General features: G+C 36.2%; 1 protein-coding gene across 1 annotated transcript in view; it reads right to left on the bottom strand.

The window, feature by feature from the left end:
- Nucleotides 1–5312: 5312 nt before the first annotated feature.
- LOC104403062 (docking protein 6-like) overlaps nt 5313–26683 on the bottom strand; it is a gene marked incomplete at its 3' end in the record, with an annotated part of 56741 nt that continues 35370 nt past the window's right edge. The window contains exons 4-5 of the mRNA XM_010011095.1: nt 9348–9465; nt 5313–5380 (exon numbers count right to left, since the gene is read on the bottom strand). Coding sequence (XP_010009397.1) covers nt 5313–5380; nt 9348–9465 — 186 coding nt within the window. The remainder of the gene's footprint in view (nt 5381–9347; nt 9466–26683) is intronic.

Below are 26683 nucleotides of genomic sequence, written 5' to 3'. Positions count from 1 at the left end.
CATTCAGTATTTGCTGGCTCTGGCCTGTTCCCCCCACCCCCCACCCCATTCATTTGTTCAAAATGGGTCGTCTTAGCTAATATATGGTGACAGGAATAAAACAAGACTCTTCACAAACAGATTGACACTTAAAATAAAATGCACGTATTTGATCAGGGGGAAGTGTTTTTATGAGGAACGAAAGGGATGAAAAACTGCTGAGCTATTTCTCAGAATTAAATACCTGCTCTGGTGAATGGCAAATAATGAGACAGTTGACAAGACCGAATGAAATACATTTCTGCTTCCTAACCCAGAACAGGTTATCTTACCTATCATAAAATGCTTGTTACATCAAATGCTTGGTGATGATAGGACTGTCATCTCAGCAAACCTGCTGAAACACCCTGGAACCATATAACAGCAACAGTGGATAAAAAAACAAGTAGCCAAAGCCAATTGCCTTTGGTATGTTATAGAATGAACCTTGCTATCAAATTCTGTTGAATCACACCTTTATAAATTTCTGTTAAAATAATTTTTGCTAATATCTCTGAAGGTGATTCTGTGAGCAACGCTAACCACTCATTTTTGCAACAATGAAGAAGTGGCAAAATGAGTTAAAAATGAAAACTTGCTTCATGCAAGTTTTCACTAATTTCCATGAAGAAGAACCGTAGTCAGCAATGATAATTTTAAGGAAGTACAGTGTGAAAAGAATAAAGCCAAAAGTATTTAAATGCTGAATTAGTAAAATGCAAGAACAATAGGCAATGTTCAAAGCCAGGGGAACAGTAGTATTTTTTGTGGAAGCTGAAACCAAACAGCTGATCAAAATTATCTTTTAATTTTATTTCATTCAGAGAAGATAAAAACAGTGGTATAGCTATAACTACCTAGCCATGTGTTTTCTGTAGGTTGAAAACACCTATGCGTATTTAGCTAATTCTCAGCTAAGTATTCATTAATAATGTAGATGCTTTACTTTGAGCACATGATGATAGTGACTGTAAATTGCTCATATCAAGCAGTTTTGGGAACAGCCTGAGGTGACACTGTAGGGCTCAACAGAGTTTGCAGAGAAAAAAGGAGACTCATAACTGGCAGTAGAAGCCCCCATCAAGGGTTACCCCCAGGGACAGAGGTAGGTTGGACAAGACCCTGTTTTCTACCCCAAGTGGGGATGGAAGTACAAGGAGGACAAGAAACAGAGACAAAATGTATCCTTAGTTTCTCAGTAAACATAGCCTGGGCAGAACTGCCCCTCCCTTCCTCCCTCACACAGGGTGATAAGGTGTGTCTCCTCATGAAGGCTGCCGGTTTTCCATCACTTCCTTGAGCTGGGATGAGGGATGGCATTACTGCACATGGGAGGAGGCAGGATGCTTCTGGGAATGCAACCACCCATGCCACATTATGTCACATGCAGTACCAGGTCAAAGAAGATAACTATACTATAGTCCATCTGCACGTAAACTTCTCCCAGTGACAATAACATAAATATTTCAGTCATTAAAGAAAGTAATAAGGATCCTTTAATTTCATCCTCACTCTCCAATTAAGGCTGAACAGTGAAAAGCCTCATTCCACTTAGGACCTCACTTCCGTCTGCGGGGAGAATAGGTATGGCGTTACAGTACACCGCTCTGCTGCTCTGCACTGAATCCTCATATGGACATCTTTTGTTAGAGGTAGGGAAGTACAGAACCTGTGATATTTATAATGTAAATTCCACAGTGTGCAACTCCAGTTTCTACCAAGTCCTTTCTCTCTTCTCTCTCTCCCAATCTGGTACTACATTTTCCTTTCTTCTATACAGCTTTATAACAAAATATTTAATTTGCTCTTAAACTCAAGACAATGAACTTTTGCTTAAAATCCTTTCTAAAAAGGCATCTTGAAAGAATTCTGAAGAATAAGCAAGTATCCAGCAGCTAAACAGCAAACTCGCTTCCAATATTCAAACATGGAACTACAAGGAGTTGGCAGACTTCAGTTTTGGAAAAGATGAAAAACCTTCAAACCTTCACTTTGCTGAAATCTTGCTAACTCTGCACTGGGAAGAAATTCCCATTGTTATTCACAGTTCTCACTTCTGTGAAATTTATCTTAGTTTCTTACAATGTATCATTTTGGTCAAATAAAAAATTGGCAGGATATAAGAATTCACCAAGATGAAAAGGCTTTTTTGAACAAATAGAGAATGAAAGATATTCTAAGATTTTTCAAACATTTTTTTCCCTCTGCTGAATAATACTATGATTTTTTAATCAGTTCTGCACAGCTGAAATTCAGTATGAAGTTATAAAAAATATATTCTTATGGCTTGATTAAACTGAGCATACTGAGTAGGGTGTCCATTGTGATTAAATCGGCCTTACCATGAAAATAAATAGGTCTGTACTAACAACAGACTGTATGTCCTGTGCCACAAATATTGCTACCATAATATTGGTGCGTACTAGTAAAATGAGATACACATAAAAGACAATCTTACAGAAACTTAAGATCAATGTATTTGAGATCATATGATACTCTTTCCTAACAAATGTATTTTAAACTTCATAACAATCAAATAACAGACAGCTAGGCCAATTTTAAGTCACTTCAGACAAGCAGTTAAATATATATTTATATGATCCCATTTTATGTCATAAACATTAGAATGTGTTTGGGGTTGGATCTTTTTTCCATTTAAAGTACAACACAATCAATTACACTTGAAATCCTTGTGCTTGGCTTCTTTCCTCATTACTGCTGGCAAAGCTGGTACATATTAACATCTCCCCACTCTTCCCATTACATAGATTATTTTAAAAACTTTCATTGTTTGTAGATTATAAAAAAATTATGAGCATATTCTATAGATGCATCAATTTCAATAAGTTTTACTTTCTTTAAAAATAATTTATTATTGAAAGAAAAAAGAAGTAGAAACAGTTTCTGCAAAATAGATACTAAATAATATACATCAGTCTTACCTAGGTATTGATGGGGTTCTGGGCAACCTGATCTAGCTGAAAATGTCCCTGCTTATTACAGGGGTGTTGGCCTAGATGACCTTTGAAGGGCCCTTCCAGCGCAAGCTATTCTATGATTTATTTATTTATTTCACAAATACACAGACTTCCCCTGCCCCAAATTATTTTAAAGAGGGTTTAATCATCTATGACTTTACGTAATAATTTGATTAGAAAATCTGGTTTGTCAACAGAAATATTTCATTTAAAATTATAAAACTGAATTGTCAATCTTCTTGATTCTAACACAAAATAAGGTAGTTGTAGTGGTGAAATGATTTAATAGGAAATCTCCCAACATTTTTCACAAAATTGACCTTTGATGAGTTTTTCCATTTTCTCTTTGATACAACATAGGAAACGTTTCTTGTTCAGACAATCCAATACCAGCTGACAGTGAGCATCCATGGAGCTGGTTGTGCCTGTTCTCCCACTACACAGATTCTTTGACTTAACTGCTGTCATGATACAATGCAGGACCTTGAATTTTATGATACAGCAGGGAGATCAAATGACAGTAGCATAACTATAGTTAGTCTTAAATTAACGGGGAGTAAAGGTTCCTGGTTTCAGGTAAGTTAAGCTAGGGGCAAAGGTTGAGTTGCTTCTCACACTAACAGTGATGAGAAGTTAGTGTCATAGCATATTCATGAAGTCGTTAAGACATAAAAAGATATTTGCGTAGTTTGCACCGAAGCACTTACATTTGTTGGTTTTTGGAGGGGAGAGGAAGCAATCAGCCAATATTTAACTGCTGTTCTTACATTGTTTGGGCTTTCAGTTGTAAATTGAGACTACAGAGACTCCTATGCTTTCTGGTCTAGCACAGAATAACCTCATTGACAAGTGATCTCCCTACAGGATCATCTTTTGAGAAAAAGGGCATCACACTATAGGGCTTAACTGAAATCAGAACTTCTGAAATTGACAGCAGAATATGCTTTATTAATCTTTTTGGCTCCTCTCCCCCCATTTTTCACAGCTTATAACTGTAAGAACCTCTTACCTCAGCAACCATTTATCAGAATGAAAGGAAATCTGTCAACCTGCTCTTCAGAGCTTGTCAGTAATGCTCTTAATTAGCTTAGCAATCACTGTTGAACAAAATGAGGTTTTTCTTTACTAGTTTCTGAGTAAGACACTTCCAATTTCCAATATGCCATTTAAAAATGAGTCTACTGATGCACTATTTTGCACAGAATTTCAAAGCTTAAAAGAAAAGGATTAAACCTACTCTGCAAGACTTGAGAAGCCACATAATAGAGCCATTTTATATAATGTAGTTCTTACTCAGTAAGTATCTTGATTCAGGTATCTTTTATTCATACTTCAAATTTTATAGGCTCCATTTACTAATGTGAAAGTCCTGATGAGATTCAGCAAAGGAAATGGGAAGGTGGCACGGTATAAAGCATTTCAGCTTTAGCTGCTGGCAGACACTTAGTGAAACATTACTGAGTGATCAGGTTTATGTAACAGATATATTCTAACATTTTATGTCATTCATATTATTCTGGCATCAAGATTACATTGGGAAATGGATTCTGTACTCTATTGCTGGGCATATGAACAAACAATGGAAATGCCAAAGTGACGAATGTCCTCCAATTCATTTTACATACTTTTAATTTGCAGAGAAATGAAGCAGCCCACATTGGAAATTCCTGCAGGATTAGCTTAAGGGGGGGCTGAACAGGATGATTCAGAGCCTTCTAAATATTTAGCAACTCAAATATTCTCTCATTATTTTTAATGATATATCAGAACTTCTACTTTAAAAAGGCCGGAAACTTATGTAGCTGGAAGAAATAATTCGTGTACGACTGTCTTCCTTTTACATTCAAAACCTTTCAGATATTACACCACATGTTATACTACACAGAATAACACTACATGTTATTCTACTTAAAATATATTAAAAAAGGAAGGAATGGTGAGCTCCCACCTAAAAAGGCCAAAAGACAAAGGGCAATGAAGGCTTTCTCACTTAGGCCAAAGATGAGCCAGAGTTTCCCTCTGTTTTGATTTGCAAAAGCAGATTTACATTTTTTGTGTGAAATACAAATTATAATTGTATATCAACAGCAAAATTCCTATGGACTTCATCAAGGCTAGTTTTTATTTCTCTCTAATTTTGGTTTTGACCATGTACTTACAACAAACATGTAAGATGTTACTGATGGAATTCTGATAGAAACATACGTTCCTTCATCTGCTTACTCAAACAAAAATGAATGGGATTGCTTATGTGGGTAGGTGTTCATCACTTTGAGTATGGATTGCAAAAACAAAGTCCAAATAAGGAATACAAACCAGACTCAAATACAACTGGGGTGATTGAAAGCAATTCTTAATTTTGAATTTCTTGGAGAAAAGCCAGACTGTAATTAGATTTTCTGAACATAATTTCCTCAGGGATTTCAATAACCACCATACAAAAAGCTAATGCAGGTTTCCATATCAAAATTTTATTTGGCCTAATTTGCTTAATAATATACAAACTGACTGTGTGTAAAATTTGTACTATCCAAATTCCCCAGAGCAAAAACTATGACACTGAATTTCAGCTAGCTGAAAATTCAGTCTGCAATCCTTTTCTTGTCCTAAGCAAATATAAACTCTCAAATGCAAAATTTAAGTAAATGTCATGTATTAATATTACCTGTTACCCTGGGCTGTATAAAAAAGACATGTGCTTTGTTTGTCAATATTTAGTATCTTGTGAAACAGTGCTAAATCTTATGCCAGCTAGTAACCATAGACAATGAGTTGAGGATATATACAGTTTCTTTTTTTTTTTCATGCTTACATGTCTCTTGTATTTTTCTCCTTCCTAACAATGATTTCAGTTCACAAGGCTACTTTTGACTTGCATTTTTTGTGGTTTTGTAAATCCTGCTGTATAGAAGAGCATGACATAGCAATGAATGTTTATTTTATGTTGGGCTTGAATACTTTATAGACATGTCTATTATTGATGAAAATGTACAATTAATTTGAGTCTTACTCATGTATGCACAAAATGGTGTATACTTTTTTTTTCTCTCTGTTACTTAATCTATTTATGATTAAAAATCTGTAAGGATTTTTTTTTTAAATTTCATATCTGCAGTTAAAGGACGCACTGTGATTTGTAAAGCCATGGGTATCAGGTAGGATTTTAAGTGAAATTACTTCAACACAGAATTTAGACCACAATTCAACCTGATGCCTCAAAAATTTTGTGCTGTTTTCTGACATGGCAATTCCCCTTTTCTTTTTATTATGCAGCATTGGGGCTTGCAACATGCACAATGTTCCACTGGACAGAGAGGAGAAGCAATGCACGGCTCTGAAAGGTCACTGTGTGAGCTAATGAGGCCGCACCCCACAACCCTACAGTGGCTGCAGATCATGGATGGAAACTCAGACCGGCAGCACTATCTGCAAAATTTGAAGTGAATACTTGTAGGGATGTGCTGCCACCCACCAAGTTATTCCTATTGACAATATTAATTAGGCAATTAAACTACTATTTCTATCTTGGCAGTGAGATCAAAAACTGAAAGAGTGCGAGGAAAACACAAATGAAAGAAAAGCTGTATAAAAAGAGAAACCAACTCACTTCATTTTAGGGTATTTTGTGCAACCTGTGTTCCTTTACCTCTGTTGTTCTGTTTTAATCTTTTCAGGTCTTTACATATAAGCATTTTCATGTGCAGATGGAGGATGATAAACGCAATACCTATCTATTGAATTGCCTTTTCCCATCTGAAATGTAGTCTTCAAAAATGAAAAAAGCAAACCACAAAAGCCCCCACCTTGTTACTCTACAGCATATTCATTATCAGATCACCTCACACTACTAATTAAGCTAAATTTGACTTCTAAATAACTCTCGAAGAGCCAATTTATCTAAGGTAGTATGAGCACATATTCATTTCTCTTTATACATCACCAGCTGTTATTAATTCAATTCTAGTCACTTCAGACTGCAAGTTTGAAATAATTGCCACTATGGAAACATTTTTACATTATACTTAACAAGGAGTTGGGGTGTTACTTTACTGATATTGATAGTAATCTGCATATAGGTAGGTAAAGACCACTCAAGTTATTTCATTTTAGAGTTTGTGAGATATTAAAAAAAACGTGTAGAATTTTCAAGTTTGTTTCTTGAATGTGAAAAGCTTTGTCATAAAAACAGATGAAGTTTTACAAATAATCTGAAAGAGGGTGTGTTTAGATTAGATATTATGAAGAAGTTGTTTACAGTGAAGGTGGTGAGGCACTGGAACAGATTGCCCAGAGAAGCTGTGGCTGCACCATACCTGGAAGTGTTCAAGGCCAGGTTGGATGGGGCCTTGAGCAACCTGGTCTAGTGGAGGGTGTCCCTGTCCATGGCAGGGGATTTGGAATTAGGCAATCTTTGAGGTTCTTTCCCAACCCAAACTATTTTATAATTCTATGATTCTGTGATTATTCCCTAAAGAAAACGTATCCTTTCTGAAGGTGTAATTTACCTTTTCAAGCTCACAGTGGTAGCTTCCACCACATCTATGAAACATCTGTGGGCTGATACTTTGACAACTGGTAGATACCTGCTGTGTAGACTATCTGTATGAACAGGTATTAGGAGAAAAAGATGTACTTTGCACTCCCTTCATATTCTGTGTAAATACGTCGCATTTAATTAGTCATTGCAGCAGCAAGGTTCAAAGAGATCTTTGTTACAGATAATTAATAATCTTGCTTGTAAAAGTTTTGCAACCACAGGCAGACAAAATTTCCCACTTATAAAACTGAACTAGTATCTCCTGAAATCAACAACTTTTCTCAAGTTTCAGTCATTATAGTACATGTAAGAGAAATTAAAATCTTACGTCCTGAAATATTTATTAGTCTCATGAATAAAATCTGCATACTTCCAAAAAGCAAAATTTTTGCATTTTTTATAATGCATTTTCAAAATGTTGCACCCCACAAAGCTAGTTGGTGTAGATAATAAACTATTACTTGATTTACCAAGTTTTGCTTTCCTTTATTCCAAAGGCCATTTGTACGAAACAAAAGATTGTGAAAATGAACAACATTCCATATATTTATCTTACTTCATGTATATCATAATGCATTTACTATTTTTTTGCCAAAGGCAAGACCTATCAAGATCATAAGGAGAGGAACTCTAACATCTCTACAGATAAACTTCTTTTCTTTCTTACTGTGTTCATGAAGAAATACCAGTAATCTGATGAATAGTTTTAAGGTGATCTGAAGCACAACTTTTTTCACCAACAACTTCTGAAAGGTTATTTTCTTTTTTCAGTTACTGGTATTTAACTGTAAGACTATAACCATGATTGACTTTATTGTATGGAGGATGATGGGAAACAAATATTGTACCCTTTAATGAGTCACCCACTGAATTCACAGCTCACCTGCCGACTTCAATTTATAGGATAATTTACAAAACAAAACACTTTGTGTCTTTCATTTAGATATTGCATTTTGCCTATTTTAATGAAAATATGTACTGTGTTTTCTTGCATTGGGTACTCTTGTTTGTGAGCAGTTTCTAACTTCTTATCTAAATGCAAATTGCTGATGTAAACGTTATTAAAAGTGAAGTAAAAATGAAATCCTTAAGCCCCTTTCAAGTAATAGAAAGAAATATGCTTATGATAGGTTGTTATTTTTTAAAAGTGAACATAATACTATTAACTAAGGTCTACATTTTAAATGCAGCAGTTTCCTAAAAGGTAGAAATCACTTTCAGCTTAAGCCCAGCGAATCACCACCATTGTCATCAAACGATATTAATTATAGAATTCAAAGTCTTAAGCAAACATCATAGAATCTAAACATATGACAGAGAACTGGAAGGACAAAAGGATGGTATGTATAAAGAAGACCTGTAAGTTAGTCAAATCAACAGTTCTTACATATTAATCCCAAGCAAATTCACCAAGAATAGCTCTTATTCCTCAAATTATTTCACTTAATCTTGCAAGTCATAGCCACTTTATGTGGATTTAATTGGGCACCCAGAGGTTGCCCAAATACATAGACAATCTTATTGGAAGAAAATACAAACACAACCTGACATTCATTAGCTACTGAGAAGCTACATTGAGCCAAATAGTCTACTCAGCTTTATGTGGTGATTCTGGGAATAATTCTTACCATTATTTTACAAATTGACTAAAAGAAACCAGTTTTATGTAAATTTGGGAATCCTGCTGAGGTTCCTGACAATTGGTAAAATGAAATGGAGATAAAACAACCAGTGCAAATAAAAAGCAATTTGCATGAATTCTGGTCAAATGGAAAGAAGCTAATGGACATGGCGTTTACATGTAAGAAACTTGCCTTGTAAACTGTAGATTTCTCCAACGCTGTTCTGCCGGGTGATATGATGCCAATATGCACTACGAGGAAGTGAGATCGACTTGGATAACGTCATAGGTTCAGACAGACTGGTCTGGAGCTAAAAGCCAAAGGCAACATAAATGCAAGATCACACAACCATACTTGACAGAAAATCTCAAAACTGTAAATTGAACCAATGTTGTTATGAAGATAGTATTTCCTGAATTTCCATTGGTTTTATCCTGTTATTTAAGCTGTGTTATAAGGATCAGCACTGTGAATGCTCAGGAAAAGGCTGCAAAAGAGTATTTGGGCATATAGGCTCATTAGCACAAGTTAATATTAGGGCATAGGAATATGTTCCTATTTATCTACAGCTGTTCTTGTTGCTTTCAGGATTTTGTTATTTTCTTTATGATAATGACAGATTAACATATGCCTGAAATCTTAAATCTCTCTACAATCACATTTCTTTTTTGTCATTTAACCTGCATATTGGATTGAATATCCAAAAAGATTCTAAGACAGAATCTGAGACAACCATCAGAGAATTAGCAATGAAGAGTCATTAATCCCCTAATCCTACATTAAAGTGGGGGCATATCATCACCAGTAGTAGGCTATAGCCTCAAGAGCAAATTTTCCCAGTCCAGCAGACTTTGTGTAACTGAAACTGTGAATTGCATAATAAGTGTCCATTTGTGCAAGAGCTACGGCACAGAAAGCTGACAGGAGGAATGTAAATTTATTAAAGAGAGCTCTGTCTCCAGTGGGCTATAGGTGAGAGTGAAAGACTAGACTAAGCTATAAAAAAAAAAAAAGAAGGATGGAGGACTGTGCATCCTGACAACCTCTTTGGATATACCTGTGTAACTTACAGTTTTTATGTCTAGAAGAAAAGAGGATGTATCCTCAAATTTACAGAATATAAAAGGCACAAAAACAATGGGATCTAACAAATCTCAATGATGCTGTGGGGCATAATTTCTTCAGGGGATGTCTGGAAGAATCAACACTGAAGGATTAGTTATGTCTTCAGATTTAGAGTGGAAAACCTCTTAAATTCAGAAAAGGCACCAGGATGGTGAGGGTGGTACTCTGAAAGGGTGTGCCTAAAAAACTACATTTTCAGAGCCCAGCTGTAGAGTAGAAGGTATTCAAGGTCTGGATCCTTTACCTCAGACTAATTATTGAGTCTTAGGGATTCCTCATTCAGGATCATGATGCCATATTAAAAAAAGCCATTTTTTATGTGTGCAAACTCACGTTATTCTGTAATAAAAATCTCCCAACTTTTAGAGACTGTATCAACCCAAAGAGCTATATTTCATTTTTGAGTATTAACACCTATTGATGTGTGGCAGACATTTTGCTTCAGATCAATCTGCTGTAATACTTGCATTGTTTTCTTAAGAATTGTAATCAAAATTACTTCTTGTCTACAGTTAATGTCTTTTCTACACATTTCTAGACAAATATTCCATTTCATTTTCAGTGGTGCAGATCATCACTGGAAGCTATTCCATATGAAGTGAAGAGCTTGCAGAAACATTTCCTCCTTTAAAAAAGTTGCAAATACTAATTCAAAGGAATTCTATTTTTAGGGAGACTTGAGAATTTAAAATTTATTGATGCAGGGAATTTCCTTTATTGTGGAGATCAGGGTAATAAAAAATCTTCTAAGTTATCTTGCCATGTTAGCATACCAAAGGTAACAAGGGTAACTTTGTTGAGCAAGACAAATAAATAAAATCATGTAACTTCAATACACAGATGACTTTTTAATAATTTATTCACCCAAAAGGTAAAATATAGTTTTGAGGCAATAGGCAATATTTTCTATTAGCATGAATTCTGAAAAAAAAATAATTCTAGTAAAGGGAACCATTGTGAGTGTGGTTAATTATATCAAACCCAAATCCATGGACTGAACTGGGGGTTAAAGTTATATCATTATTCCTGGTCTGAGATGATCAGTTCCTGCCTGGTTTGATCTGGGAAAGAATTTGAGGCAATTCTCCCCCTCTACTCTGCTCTGGTGAGACCCCCCCTGGAGTAACGCATCCAGCTCTGTAGTCCTCTGTATAGGAAGGACATGGACCTGTTGGAATATTTCCAGAGGAAGTCCACAAAAATGATCTGAGGGCTGGAACACCTTTCCTATGAAGACAGGCTGAGCTAGTTGGGGTTGTTTAGCCTGGAGAAGAGAAGGCTCAGGGAAGACCTTATTGCAGCTTTCCAGAACCTAAAGGGGGCTTATAAGAAACTTGGGGGCAAGCTTTTTTAGCAGGGCCTGTAGTAATAGGATGAGGGGTAATGATTTTAAACTAAAACTAGATTCAGACTAGGCATAAGGAAGAATTTTTTTACAATATTGGTGAAACAGTAGAATAGGCTGTCCAGAGAAGTTGCAGATGCCCCATCCCTGGAAACATTCAAGGTCAGGATGGATGGGGCAACCTGTCCCTGCCCATGGTGGGGGATTGGACTAGAGGACCTTTAAAGGTCCCTTCTAACCCAAACCATTCTATGATTTCTCTGAGGGTTTTTTGCAGTCTTGCATCTACGAACTGACCTTAGTCTTCAGTAGGTATATAGAGAAAAGTAAAAGCATTATACCTGACTAAACATACATAATATATTAACATAGCATTAGATAAAACATGTTTCTAGAATGATTTTGCTACAAATATTTCTCAAATCTACTTAGACTTCAGGAAATGAAAAACATAATCCAGACTTTTTTCCCCAGTTTAAGAGGGAGAAAATTCATGATGTAATTAGAACTTGGGTAAAAACTAGAAATGCATATATCAAACCACATCAACTCAAGGATTTTTTTTTTTGGTGTGAATAAAAAAATCCATAACTGAAACACTTTTGTTATCTGCCATGATACACCTAGTAGTTAGGTTTCCTCCAGTTTCCTCCAGAGTCTTTCTTTTATAACTTTCACACAGTGAACATTACAATTGTTTCCTGTATCCAAATCCAAAATAACAAAAATATTAAGTCATATGAAGCTTTTGCATTGTTAGTAACTACTTGATAATTCTTAAGGACTATTTGATTAAAATAATAAATTTATTAATGTGCTACTACTGTAAGTACTTCCCCATATTTTTCATTATTGTTCTTTCATGAGACAAGGCTTAGGGCTAAATTTTCTTTTAATTCCCATAGGCCATCTCCACTGACTTAAATAGATTTGTCACTCTGATATCAATAATGAATACGATTCCAAGAATGGAGCCCATTAAATGTATTAAGGTTCTGAGCTTTCATCTGTTTAGCATATTATTCTCTCATTTTCTTTTTGCATCAAAAAAGTCAAAATGTTGAAGGTGACGGAAAATATATTTGGCCTGGGAGAAGAACTGAACAGTATACAGTTCATTCCATTTTTTAGCCTGGAATAAAGACAGGTTTTTTATATGTATGTTTTGAAAATAGTTTAGTTTATTATGGATAAAAACCCCAAAACCACAAAAAAGCCCATTTCATGTTCTTAGTAGAGTTCTGAAACACAGTAAGAGAACTAGGTCACATAAGACTAATGAGAATTGTAGCATGGAAATATGAATTAAATACCACTATTCAGATTTTTAATATCTTTATAATTCAAAATAAGGTTGCTTTGAGTGCTATGCCTTGAAGAGGAAGAGGGGCCAAAAAATATATTTAAGTTCTCAAGTGTCCATTAGCCGACAGTGGAATAGCACAGACTCTTTTCATGGGTGTATCCACAGTGTAAAATTACTAGAGTTAAGGAATCACACAATCTAAGAGGGTAGTATCAGCTGACGTATCATCTCAGCTATCAGCTCAGTTAGAGAACAAGTAGGATGGAAGAAGTTTGCTTGTTTGTGTGCTTGTTTTAATGAGTTTTCAGCAATAACCAGGAAAAAAGTGTCATGTTTGCCTTTTTTGTAAAAGCAGATGCTGTTGTCCCATGTTCGACTTTTGTGCTATGACACGTAGACTTGTTCTACAAAAAGTTGTTCCCATCTGGTACTGTGAAGCTGATTATTTCTTCTTTAGCACAGTGGTTTGCCCGTATTTCTCTTGAATTTGATTCTGCCATTCCAAACATTTTTTTCCAACTTGTCATTTCGAATTCTGTCTCTTCATTACCTACTTCCATGTTGTCTTATAACTGTAAGATCTGGAAGTCTAATAATTAGATTATGCCTTGATTCAGTACTTCTGTGAAGATACTGAAAACTGGATTCAGGATATATTCCTAGTACAAGTCCAATGAGATAACTTTTTGGTTATAATTTCCCCATAACCTTTGTTCATAATCATGTAGCTCGCTTAGAAAATAGTCATGTGTTATTTGGACTGTGTTCATTACTTTAAAGTGCCTACTGTTAATATAAACAGATACACATATCAACATACTATTTATTTTCTAAGCATTGTGTATGTTTATTTTTACATTTTTATCCAGCTTGCTGTTCCTGACAGAACAATATTGGCAAAACCCCCACCAACATATGACCTCACAAGTCTTCTGAAAAGATTTGTAAGAAAGCTGGCTGTGAAAGTCATTTCTGTGATTTCAGCCTTTGTATTTCTAGCATTCAGGTTTTCAGCACCTATTCTAACCTTGTTATGACCTTTTAGAGAGCTTTTTAGTCAATTATAGAGGAAGAGATCTCAAAATAACATCATCACTTTTCAGTGCCAAGCTGGATGATGATTATTCTTTGGTGGTGGAATATATTTATGAATAATAAAGCAATAGTGAAATAAAGGTGTTCTAAAGGGAGATTCAATGGGACTGGGTTTTGGTTGGTTTTTTTCCCCCCTCCTTTCCTAATCTCCTCAGCCACATTCTAAAGACAGGATTGTGGCATTTCTCACCTTTCCTTTTCTGGCAGAAATGTGTTTGGTTTCTTTCCTTTTTTTTTTTTCCTTCCCCCTTTTCTTTCTGCTAAAAGAAGCTCATAATAGATCATTTTGTTGTTTGACAAAATGGATTAATGTTGGAGAAAATTAGCTGCACTTTGCAGTGCATTGGGATTATGTTTGTTGAATGTCAACAAAATATATGCATCTTCACCCATATTTTGTCACAAAATTGTGGTTTTGTTTAATTCATGAAAGAAGTTTCCTGCCTGTGGAACCTATACCAACTATTGTGAGTGGAGAAGATCAGGTTCTTAGATCTTTACAAGGTTTGAGATATTGTAATATACATAGGCAATATATGAAACATTTTATCAATTTTTCATTGTATAGAACTGTTCATGGAATATCATGGAAGATGATGGCAACATAAACAGAAGTGAAACTATTTCAAACCTGACTATACAGTAGGTCTTAGTGGAAACACTCACAACTAAACAGTAGGAGTCTTTAAGATGCAGGAGAAATTGCTAGAAGGTTGAGCTAATTTCTTCAATAAGCACATATATATGTGTGTGCAAATATATGATAAAGAATCCAGTATTGCACAGACATTACTTGCAGATATTGATTGTCTTTTCTGGTACTATGAGCTTCTATGCAAGAATGGTGCTAGATCACACGAAGGAAAAGATTTTACATATGTACATTTGCTGATCTGAAAATCAACAGCATTTGGGGATAAGACTGTGTGAAAATATAAAATTTCTCTCAGCAGTATCATCCAGGGAAAAGTCTTCAGGATTTAAAGGTAAAAATACAGGATTTTTGAAGGTGTGTAATACTAATACAATTGTTTAAAGGCATAGCAATTTCCAGGTGGGAAATGGGGAGGATCAGAAAAAAAACCCACCTAAAACTGAAGAACAAAATCCAAAGTAACACTACATCCCTACACATTTTAATAAAGTAAAAAATGGAAATGAATCATTTGTAGAACAGTTCATCGTGTTGACTTATGAATGCTTAAACTGAAGGCAGATGGTATAGAATGCACTGACAGAGATCAGGTTAAACTCTAGGGTATTAGCTTAACCTTCAAAGACATGTTCTAGGGGTCATTTGTCTCTAGTAGTTCTTTACTGAAATGTTCATTTACAGCTTTGTCTCATTTCAAAAGCAAGCAGTGAATTATGAGCATCATTATGAGTGTCTGCTAGTAAGTGATATAAAATACAAGTCAATGATGTGAGGGCTAAGAGGAGTTCACTGAATTAAGGAGTTAATAGTAGCCAGTAGAGTACAGGAGATGTTATTTGGTTTGCCAAAACAGCACTGTGACTGTGAGAGGCCCTAAGAATAGGAGGAAAGCCAAAGATACCATTATCTTCAAGAAGGGCAAGAAGGAGGACCCAGCCTCACCTCAGTCCTTAGGAAGATGATGGAGCAGCTAATCCTGAAAATAATTTCCAGGCACATGAAGGATAAGAAGGTCATCAGGATTAGTCAGCATGGATTCACCAAAAAGAAGATATGCTTGATCAATCTGATACTCTTCAATGATGACTGGCTTGGTATATAAAGGGAGAGCAGTGGATATTGTCTACTATGACTTCAGGAAGGCTTTGACACTGTTTCCCCTATAATCTTCACAAGTGTTTCCTGGGGAGTTCAACATGAGATTTATGGTATTCCAGAAGGTTCTTTTTCATGAGGTTTGTCAAGTCAAAGTTAAAAATAGTGAGGCTTGCCATCAGTGCTGACTTACGAAGTCTTGTCCTCCTTCCTGTCTGTTTTATTCTCTCCTTGCTCTGCTAGGTATTCCTCTCTCTGGAAAAGCTGCTTGTGTCTGACCTCAACCTGATATGTTTTTGAGAAGATTTCAGAGTATGCCAGTTTTTTCACAGTATTGCTTGCTGAAAGAAAAAAAAAAACATTTGGGGCACTTGAAGTCCTCAGTATTTGACTTCACAGTACTGGAAGGACAGCATTTCTGACTTCACAGAAGTTGCTTTGGCCAGTTTTAGATCTGGTATGGTATAATGCATGGCATGAAAAATTGTCTCTCAGCAGAGAACAGACTTGAAAACCTCTCTCTAGCATGTGGCAAGAAAGGTGAAGAAAGGATGACCTCATAATGATCCCAGCTGGGAAACCTTACCTGAGTAAGTTTGAGGCTGCAAAACTGGAATTCTAAAGATTACCTAAGTATTTTGACAAAGAATCTGTATTAAGAGTGTTCACTGCATAGTTATTTCAGTTTCATTCTTTCAGATAAACCAAATGTCTTGGACCTCACTGGCTTTCTTATGAAGTTTTTCTTCTATTGTCTAAAACAGATCAATAGTTTCCAATTACACACATTTGTGGAAATCACATTTCTTTTCACTATTTCATTTCAGTACATAGAAATTGCTGGTACCAATGAACTGCAGTAAAATAACGGGAAGACATTTTTCTAAATACTTGATGAAACAATAATCATCAATAACCTTTCATGAATATTAGGTATTAAGCTTATCATTGCATGACTCTAATATTCAGTAAAACGAATAGTCTTGCTGACCTCTACTTTCTGGCATTTTCAGAAGTTAGTTTTATATGTCATACAAAGACATTTCAACTAAAAAGAAAAAAGCAGCAAACCTAGAACACATAAAAATTACTGTCATGTAATAAAGTCCTCTTAGATGACTCTTTGATACCTTCCAAAATAACACATTTTGTTCCTTTTAACTATTTAGTTTTAAACATTACAAATGCATCTTGAATCATACATTCTTATACATGTGCAAAAGCACACGAATGTGCATGAATATAAATTATGATGTTTTAGCTTTGAAATATACTACGTTTTTGTAGTTGGGGCTAAAGAAAATATGCCTGTGCATATGAACACACAAGTAAACATATTAAAGTAATTTATTCATATTTCATTTAATATTTACTTTAGTAGCTCCATTACATTTGTGCGTTTTTCACTTAAATTCAACTGAGCAGCTGGTATATAAAAATAAAGGGCTATTTTTTTCCACTGTGTGTGCTCACACACATAGTGATCACATCATGATCATGTATATAGATAGATACAGCCAGAGAATTCTTGGCATTGCTCAGTTTTAAAATTGCAATAAGCAATCATTCAAAAGCAGTGCATACAATTCTAAATAAATATACATAATGCATATTTGGAATGTTTTTTTTTTCTTTGTGGTCCAGAAAGAAATGAGAGACAAGACTGTCTAAATCACAGTCCAAATTTCTGCATATAAATGTAACTAGTGAAATTTTGCTTCCTGATGCAAGTTTATTAATATAGCAAAAATAGCTGCAAATCAGGAACCCAGTTTGGAAAGGGAGAAACAGAAGTGTTTGTAAATTGCTGTATCTTGCATCAGCCTAATGAATCCTACAACTGGCAACCTTTCTTCTTTAATTTCATTTTCAGACAATAACTCAGGTGTTTTACTGTTTGTTGGTTTGTTTTTTTTTTTTCCACTGGCAAATGTTGTTTGGCGCAGTAAATGCATGATCACATGCTGTATAACTCAAGCCTTTTGAAATACATGGTTGCCATTTAACAGAACAATCATTTGCCCCTGTGCTGGTAAGTTCCACCTTCACGAAACAAAGGAAATAGAATTATACCTGTTGCCATGGAAATCTGCAACTCCATCACTTTTTTCTTCATGTAATATAAAATGTATGTAAAGGTGATCACTGAACAGTATGTGGGAAACATTACAGAAATGCCATCATCTTACAAATGATTTTACAAAATCTCTCATCTGGTAGCAATTTCAACTTTTCCCACTGTGTCCTACAAGGAAATGATTAAGAATAATGAGGAGACCACAGTTTCTTCCATTTTATAAACAAATTTGTCAATGGATTTTGAATCACAGACACATATGTATATGAAGAGATATACATTTAACAGACAGCCATATAATCCCATATGAATCTTGTCTGGCTGCTGCTCTTATGGAAATGGATTCTGACAGACTGAATATGTGATGAGACTAGCAGCTTTTACCCTGAGACAGTCATAAGTAACAGTGACGTATGCTTCTATGATAGCACGGAAAATCTTCATTAAGCGTTTGTTGCTGAATACTGTACAACTGAAACATTTTTTAAAAACCTATTATTGCAGTTTAGAGAGGTCAGTGCTTCAGTAATTTTTAACAACATCATCAACATGGGCAATGGGACCAAACCCATTCTTAGCAAATTTGGGGATGACATCAAACTAGGGGAGCAGTCAAACACCCAGATGGGCAGGCTTCCTTTCAGAGGGTCCTCAGCAAAGCAGAGGAAAGGGCTGACAGGAATCTTATGTTCACTCAGCTTGAGGAAGAGAAGGCTAAGAGAATCTAACTATTTTTTTATATCTCTGCTTAAAGGTATGTTGGAGAGAAGCCTGTTACCAGACATGCACAGTGGAAGGACAAGAGACATCAGTCACAGGCTATGGCAAGGGAAATTCAAGACAGACTTAAAGAAAACTTCTTTACAACGAGAGCAGCCAAGCACTGGAATCAGTAGCCATAACCTACATCCTTGAGGGTATTCAAAACGTGACTGGATAAGACCCTGAGTAACTTGATCTAGTTTTGATGCTACCCCTGCTTTGAACAGACGATTAGGTGAGCTAACCACCAGCAGTCATTTCCAATGCCAATTTTTCTGACCCTATATTCAATGGATTCGAAAATCTGAGAGATAGTGACTTGTGCCGTGACAGTGCACAATTAACCTGACATTATTTTGCTTACTGTAGTAGCTGTACATCTTTATACAATATAGCTACCGTAGTAAGTGAAATAATGTCAAATCAACAGTACAGGGTCTATACTTTCTGCATTACTGTCTTACATTTCTCCTGAACCAGATTCCTGCACAGCTGATTGATAAACAAAAACTGTTAGCATAGCTGGCATCATATGGGATATCAGTAACATAAGAACAATGACCCACAGCTGGGAGGAAAAAGGAGCATAAACAACCCCCATCTGCACAGGCTTTGATTAATACATATCAAAAGACAGCTTATATATGGGAAAGTGCCTGTCTTTCAGATATGTCTTTTTTAGATACTCAGATCTGTTGTCTTCAGTCTAAACATAATCAGAGAGATTATTATAAATAAGTCTCATGTTAAAAAATGTAATCTTTAGAAAAAGGAACAAAAGCAGAGAAGAAAAGCAAAATTAAGGCAAAGGGTGAACTTCCCCTAATTTTTGTCCTTCCACCAGGTAGCTGATGAGCCAAAGCACAAAATGCACAGGAGGGATTTACAGAGTAACTTTAGAACTATTCTGAGAATTTCTGATTCCCTCACAGATTATTACTTTTTATAATTTTCCTATGCTCTGAAAAGCACTGTGCCCCTCTGTAAATTACTGATAAAGAAGTTTCTTGTTAATCAGAGACAATGCCTTAACTATTCCCTTGGGTGATACAAAGAACTCCTGAACAGAGCTGCTGAAACAGAGGAAGGCCTTGCCTGGATGACACACAGAATGGTACTATAGTTCAAAAAAGACTGATGAAAAACCATGTGAAAAATAACTTTTTCAGAAGTTATTCTTCTGTGAATAAGTAATTGTCTATGATTCAGGTTTTGTTTTGTTGTTCTGTTGGCTGTGCTATTCCTAGCATACAGCTGATTACTCTATGACCTTAGGCAATTCATATCAAGCTGAATTTGGCCTTAATCCTTCTGTGTCTCATTTTACTCATTAGTATAATTATTATAATAATACCTGTCTCCTGAGAGCATTGGGTGTTTCATCAGCTATTATTTTTGCTAATAATAATAGGAGCTCTATAGGCTACTTTAGTTCATTTTACAAGAAACAGTTTTCTTAAAATAGCAGATACGAGATTAATAATAAATTAAGCCCATGGGAGAACTGGCTTGAGAATTATTTTTCTACTAATACTTAAGTCAACATAAGCTGCTCCTCTGTTAAGGGAGTTTGATGACATAAACCCACCAGCAGAAGCGAGCTGTTTTAAATATAAACAACACTAAAGAAACCTTCCTTTCCATATTAAATACTTCTAAAGTTTAGTTAAGGGGAGGGCTGGGAATAGCCAAATAGGGTTCAGTCAGGCATGCAACAACTACCGTATAATTACATCCGCCATTCCTCATTTATCACTCATATCACCTGCAGCTTTTAGCAAATGAGGCTGCTAATCAAATCACCAATTTTGTTCAGGGAAGGGTCTTTGGCCCTTCACTTTTTGCATTTTCTAGAAACAAATATGAATTTCAACATGACAGTGCCTCTCCAACTACTTTCATAGTTCTGTAAACATACAACATTTTGCAAAGTATGAGAAAAGCAAAAAAAAAAAAAAGTTAAAATAAATGATACCTGACTTCCAAGAAATATGCACTTAGCTCTTTAAAAAGTTCCTAGAAATGTAGATAGGTGGCTTCATGGATTTCTAAAGCTTCTATGTGCTAAATTCTCCGAGGGTTTGTGTGTTCACATACCTTACTATGCAAAATCTTTGCCCTGTTGCATTTAAATGAACTAACCAGACCCTAGCTGCTTAAATCATAATGCTCACAGTACAGCACAATTGCATGTAAACATATAAATGAGGTGACAGAGTGGGGAAAACAGTGTTCATAGGATTCATGTATGCACAGCTTTAGGATGGATTCATAGGATGGAGCAGGCTCCTTGCAGATAAGAAACTGTATTGTCTCAGTTTTGAGACAGATCTGTGAAGCTTTTATTACAAATTTTGGTTCAGCTTCTACTTTATATTAGGGGGAAGGCAGATTAAAATCTGAGCCTTAGGTAGCACAATAGAAATCTAGAAGAACACTAACATTATACAAAATAGTCCAGAATTTTTTTAGAAGGAAGAAATGAGAGTAATTTCTAGGTTAGGATGCACATCCATATGGTGAGGTACTTGGGTTTTAGTCTCTAAGAGAGATTTAGAGCATCATTTTGCATTCAACATCATCCAGCCCAATGGCTACAGATAAATTGTGTCAGGCAAGGGAAGAATTGAATTTTCCCAATATTCTCTGAATGAAAGCCCTCATGTCTTTTACCACTTCAAAAACACTCAAAACTCCAGTGCAAGCTTCAGTTTTCAAATGGCAAACCAGCATTTAAATTACATCACCAACTACTAAAATATCTGATACAATCATATGCAAGGACTTGCCAGCTCTGCTTTTGCACCTACCCACTCCACTTACCTACACACTCCACAAACCTTCACATTGCCTATAGCGCTTCTGACACTACAAATACCTTTGTTCCCCGCCCTGGCTTTATCACTTCATATGAGCAGCTGCACTAACACTTTGTTACCATAGTAAAGACTTTCCTTACACTGCAGGTTCATTCAAACACACAGCAAACATCCAGCAACTACAACCTCCTGAAGCATCCCCTGAGAAACTGGGCTTTGAACCTCACCCTCTCACTTCCTGCAAAGTGCCGTATAGGGGCACAATAGACCCCTGCAGCTGACAGAGGAAGAGGGGGTAAAAGAGGTGTTGACTCAGTACGAAAGGAATAGGAGAGGGACTCTTAATGGCTGTGGAAGTCGGAATCTCATGGTGGGATGAAGCATTTTCTTTAGGAAGTGAATGGCACCTGCTGCACAGTATTGAATGCGTATCATTGAATATTAGTAATAGTTCCTGAAAAAATGCCAATGAAATAAATCTACATTTAAATCAATAAAATATTTTATTTCAAATAAGATTAAAAAATAAACTAGCTCCAGTTGGAGGAATCATTAACTGTTGCCCTTTCTAAATATCCACAAATCCCTTACTTTCTTCTGAAGCAGTGAATGTCAGAAATAGAACTGCGATGAAACATTAGGATTCACTTCATCCAAGTACACACAGTTTTCTGAGCCCAAGGACCAACAAAGAACCTGGCAAAATTCTTAAAAATTCTCACAGAAAAAATCTGAGTCAGGAAAATGTCATTATGTGCTTAATGAAACAAGAACCCTATGGGAAATTACTGATACTTATAGGAACTAAGTTTACATAACTAAAACCTGAAAGTATACAGATTCTGACTTAGAAGGAAGAAAAAAAAAAGACAAACCCAAGAATTCAGCATTCTTGGGCTTGTTGTTAATCTTGGCAATATTTACAGATGGTTGTGATTTGGCACATACTTCAGTGGAACACTCCCAATTTTCTGTTATCAGTTTCCACCACAAAGACAGGTGAGATTTAATGCTCTAGAAGTCCTCTCCTGCCAAAAATGCTGCAAGGCTATTTCAGTTTTAACCTGTAACTTTCAAAGATACTGTCCCTCGCAGCATCCTTGTGGACAAGTTGTCCAGTTGAGGGATGTGTGGATTTCTGTTGCACTGGGTGAAGAACTGGCTGAAAGGCAGAACTCAGAGGGCTGTAGCAAATGGGGCTACATCTGGCTGGCAACTGCTCACCAGCACTGTTCTTCAGGGTTCAATTTTAGGGCCAGTTCTATTCAATATATTTATCAATATCTGGATGCAGGAGTTGAATACACCATTAACAAGTTTGATGGTAACACCAAACTGGGAGATGCTGTTGACTATCTTGAGGAACAGGAGGCCTTGCAGAAAGATCTAGATAGATTGGAGCATCAGGCAATGATTAATGGGATGAAATCTAACAAGTCCAAATGCTGAATCCTGCACTTAGGCTGGAGTAACACCAGGCATAAGTATAAATTGGGAGAGGAGTGGCTGGAGAGCAGCCCTGCAGAAAGAGATCTGGGGGTGCTAGTCAGCAGCAAGCTCAACAGGAGTAAGGAGTGTGCCCTCCCAGCCAAATGGGCAAACCACAACCTGGGGTGCATCAAACACAGCACAACCAGCTGGTCAGACGAAGCGATTATCTCTCTGTACTCAGCACTGGTGCAAGCTCACCTTGAGCACTGTGTGTCATTCTGGGCCCCACAATTTAAGAAGGAAGTGAAGATCCTTGACTGTGTCCAGAGGAGGTGGATGGTGAGATGGCTGGAAGGCATGTCCTGTTAGCTGTGGCTGAGGACTTTGGGCGTGTCTAGTTTGGAGAAAAGGAGGCTGAGGGGCAACCTCATTGCTCTCTACAGCTTCCTGAGAAGGTGAAGTGGAGAGGTGCTGATCTCTTCTCCCTGGAATCCAGTGACATGTAGGACATGTGGGAATGGTTCAAAGCTGCACTAGGGTAGGTTTAGACTGGATATTAGGAAGCATTTGTTGACCACAAGAGGGTGATCAATCACTGGAACTGCCTTCCTAGTGAGGTCACTGATGCCCAAGCTCGTCAGTGCTTAAAAGGCATCTGCACAATGCCCTTAACACCATGTTTAACTTCTGGTCAGCCTGGAAGTGGTCAGGCAGTAGGACTAGATGATTGCTGTAGGTCCTTCCCAACAGAAATATTCCATTCAATTCCATTTCATTCCATTCCATTCCAGACTATTCCATTCTGTTGTGGTTCTGGTTCTAGTCCTAGTCCTAGTTCTAGTTCTAGTCCTAGTCCTAGTCCTAGTTCTAGTTCTAGTTCTAGTCCTAGTTCTAGTTCTAGTTCTATTCTACTCCTGTTCTGTCCTGTAGTTCTATTCTGCTGTTATGTTCTGTTCTGTTCTGGAAATAAGCTTCACAACACCCATGGGAACCCAGTAAACAATTGACTAACTAGGTATTGCAATAAAGCATCCAGCTTTTTACAGGGTTATAAAGTTTCTAAATAAACATTATACTGCAACATCATAGAAGGGAAATAAAGAATGATATTGAGCTAAATATTTGCATGAATAATTGGCCTATACTTTAGTCTATATTTTTTAACTTACATAAAATGCATGAGTTCATAAACAAACCTATCTATTCAGAACTTCAGTAGCTGAGTTTATACAGAATTTGGAAAGAGAAGAAAATATACTAAAAGACCAATGTGTCGTGACATGGGATCATCTATGAGTGTATTCCACTAATTTTCTCCTGCAGTTCCTCATCCAGGTATTGACTTGACACAAATGTACTCAGGCAGAATTAGAACATAAAAGAGCTTTATTATATTAAGTAAATTGCAGTACTGAAATGGGTCCCAAAAGACGTATATTTTAACTAAATATTTTTTGAGTTGGCAGCATCCATTAGTGTCTCTCTGTTTTTCCCACACTTTACAAATTGAAAACGATAGGTGATAGGTATACCATTGCACAAAGACATAAATAACAACCATAAACCAGACAAAGCTTTGAAGATGCACTGGCAACAGTACGATACTTCAATTTGAAACCATCATTCTAAAATGGAAATGTTTGATGTATTTCTTGACGATGTTTGGTTCTATAATGTTTTGATGAGTGTATATTTGGGTTGTGATCAGGTTAAAAATATATGAAGAAATACATAGTACAGACTTACTTACAGATAAATAAAAAGTTCATTATGACACTAATATTGTTACTGTCTCCAGCCTCAGATTATTTTTTTTTTCTTTTCTAACACAATTTATAGTAATATACTTCATTCTATTTACATTCTTATTAATACAGTCTGACACCCTGTAACTTACATTCATCCTCAGACCCACCCTATGAAGTATTGCTACTCTCCTCATTCTGTTCCAGATAAAGAAAGATTAAATGACTCTCAGGCTTCTTTCTCAGCCATCTTCCTCTTCAACCTCCCCTTAAGCCCAGTTCCATTGCCTGATATTTGTCTTCTTTGGCACATTCATTACTTCCCTCCCAATAACATTAAAAAATATATATATATATAAACTGATTGACAACATCTTTTTTAAATGACAGAAATCTATCACAATGACTCTTTCACTTACATTAAAAGTTGAATATTAGAGACAAGTCTTGTAAATAATGATGATGGGAAAAAAATATAAGATGCAATGTCCGTAAAGGTGTTTATCTTCTCATAAGTGTTTTAAGGATCACAGTCTAAATGGCATTATTTTTACAGCTGTGCTGTCTGAAGCAGAACAAGTGCCATGGAAAATTTCCTACAATAATAAGTTATGAAACTTGTGCCATTATATTTTCTTCATGCATTTATACTTTCATCTTGCTGATGTTGGATTAACTTCAGCTGATTAACATCAACTTTACTGCTATCTTATTTAGAATTATTGTTTTACACATTGTAAATTTTTATATTTTTGAGATTACATTATAGGTTTTTACTGGCAGCTCTTGAAAGAAGTAATTTATAAGGTTAGAAAGGTATGACTATTTCCTTAGCATGCCTCCCTCATATGCATAGTCATAATACGAGAAATCGACAGCCCTTAACCCCCCCATCTTATACACTTGAAAAACAGTGGGTGCAGAAGTTACATCAAGAGTGTTTCTAGTGGAGGCCGAATGGCAAAAGATCAAAGCTGGCATTAGGGAGGAAAATGTGTTGGTAAGCATGTCATCCTGGTGTAGAGGCTAGGTAGACAAGTGCTGCTGAGACCAACTGTGTTCATATGCTGGCATGTGAAAAATACCTTATTTGAAATAGTTTAAAAAAAGATCACCAAACCCAACCTCATCTACTGATTGCAAGGAGGGTACTCAGCATTTAATGAGGGTGAATTATTCTTTTTCATTCTCTTTTCAGGATGGGACAGCTGAGAAGATGTAACAGTTCACTGGTGCCTCTGTAAGCCAATTTATCGCAGTAACCCTGCAGTATCCCATCCCTTTTAGCTAGGGTTTGTTTTGTTTTTCCAAATTAGGAAGCTGAATTGACTCACTGAGTCAGATAAGCACCTAAACTATCAGAAAGATAGTGGAAAAATCTTGCAGCCCAGACTGGGGACTTGGGAGTGGTGATAGAACTGCCTGTTAGACACTCAGATGTGCATCTTCTACGCTTAACACCTGACCATAGTTAGTAGGCATACATGCTGTTCTTGAGGCTAACACTTTTTTTTCAGTAATTTTAAGACTGACAATCCAATCAGATTTCTAAATGTTACATTAACGCCTCCCCCCCGCCTCAGTAAACAACAACAAAAAACCCCAGCGGCACAGGCAAGGGGCAAGAGAAGAGGTTTGTAAGAATGCAGATTATTCAGATGATAAAAACAGAATTGCTGACATTCTTATATAGATAACACAACAGTACAAATATGATATTGTAAATAGAAAGCCAGTCATTGTTTTTTTAATTAATTTTTTATGCTGTAACTGTACAATCACTACCAAAACACTCCAATACTGCCCCCTCCTTTGCAAAACAGCTGCAAAACAAAATTGCAATCTGTATTACACTGATCCATCAAAAAAGCAAAGAACACAAGAAGTGAATATACAGACAACAATTTCCCTGAAAAGAATCTCAGCTGAAGTACTAGCATTGGTGTAAATTAATTCTTGTCCCAAACACATAAGATCATTGTCCACTTTGCGGTAATATTTGAATAAAATCCAGTCTGCTTTGACGACAATAAAACCAATAACTAACTCAAACCCACACCTATGCCAGTGAAT

Source organism: Nestor notabilis, unplaced genomic scaffold (assembly GCF_000696875.1).
Source record: "Nestor notabilis isolate BGI_N333 unplaced genomic scaffold, ASM69687v1 scaffold2473, whole genome shotgun sequence".
NCBI lineage: Eukaryota > Metazoa > Chordata > Aves > Psittaciformes > Psittacidae > Nestor > Nestor notabilis.
The sequence above is the reverse complement of the archived record's forward strand: the minus strand, read 5'-3'. Positions and strand labels throughout refer to the sequence as shown.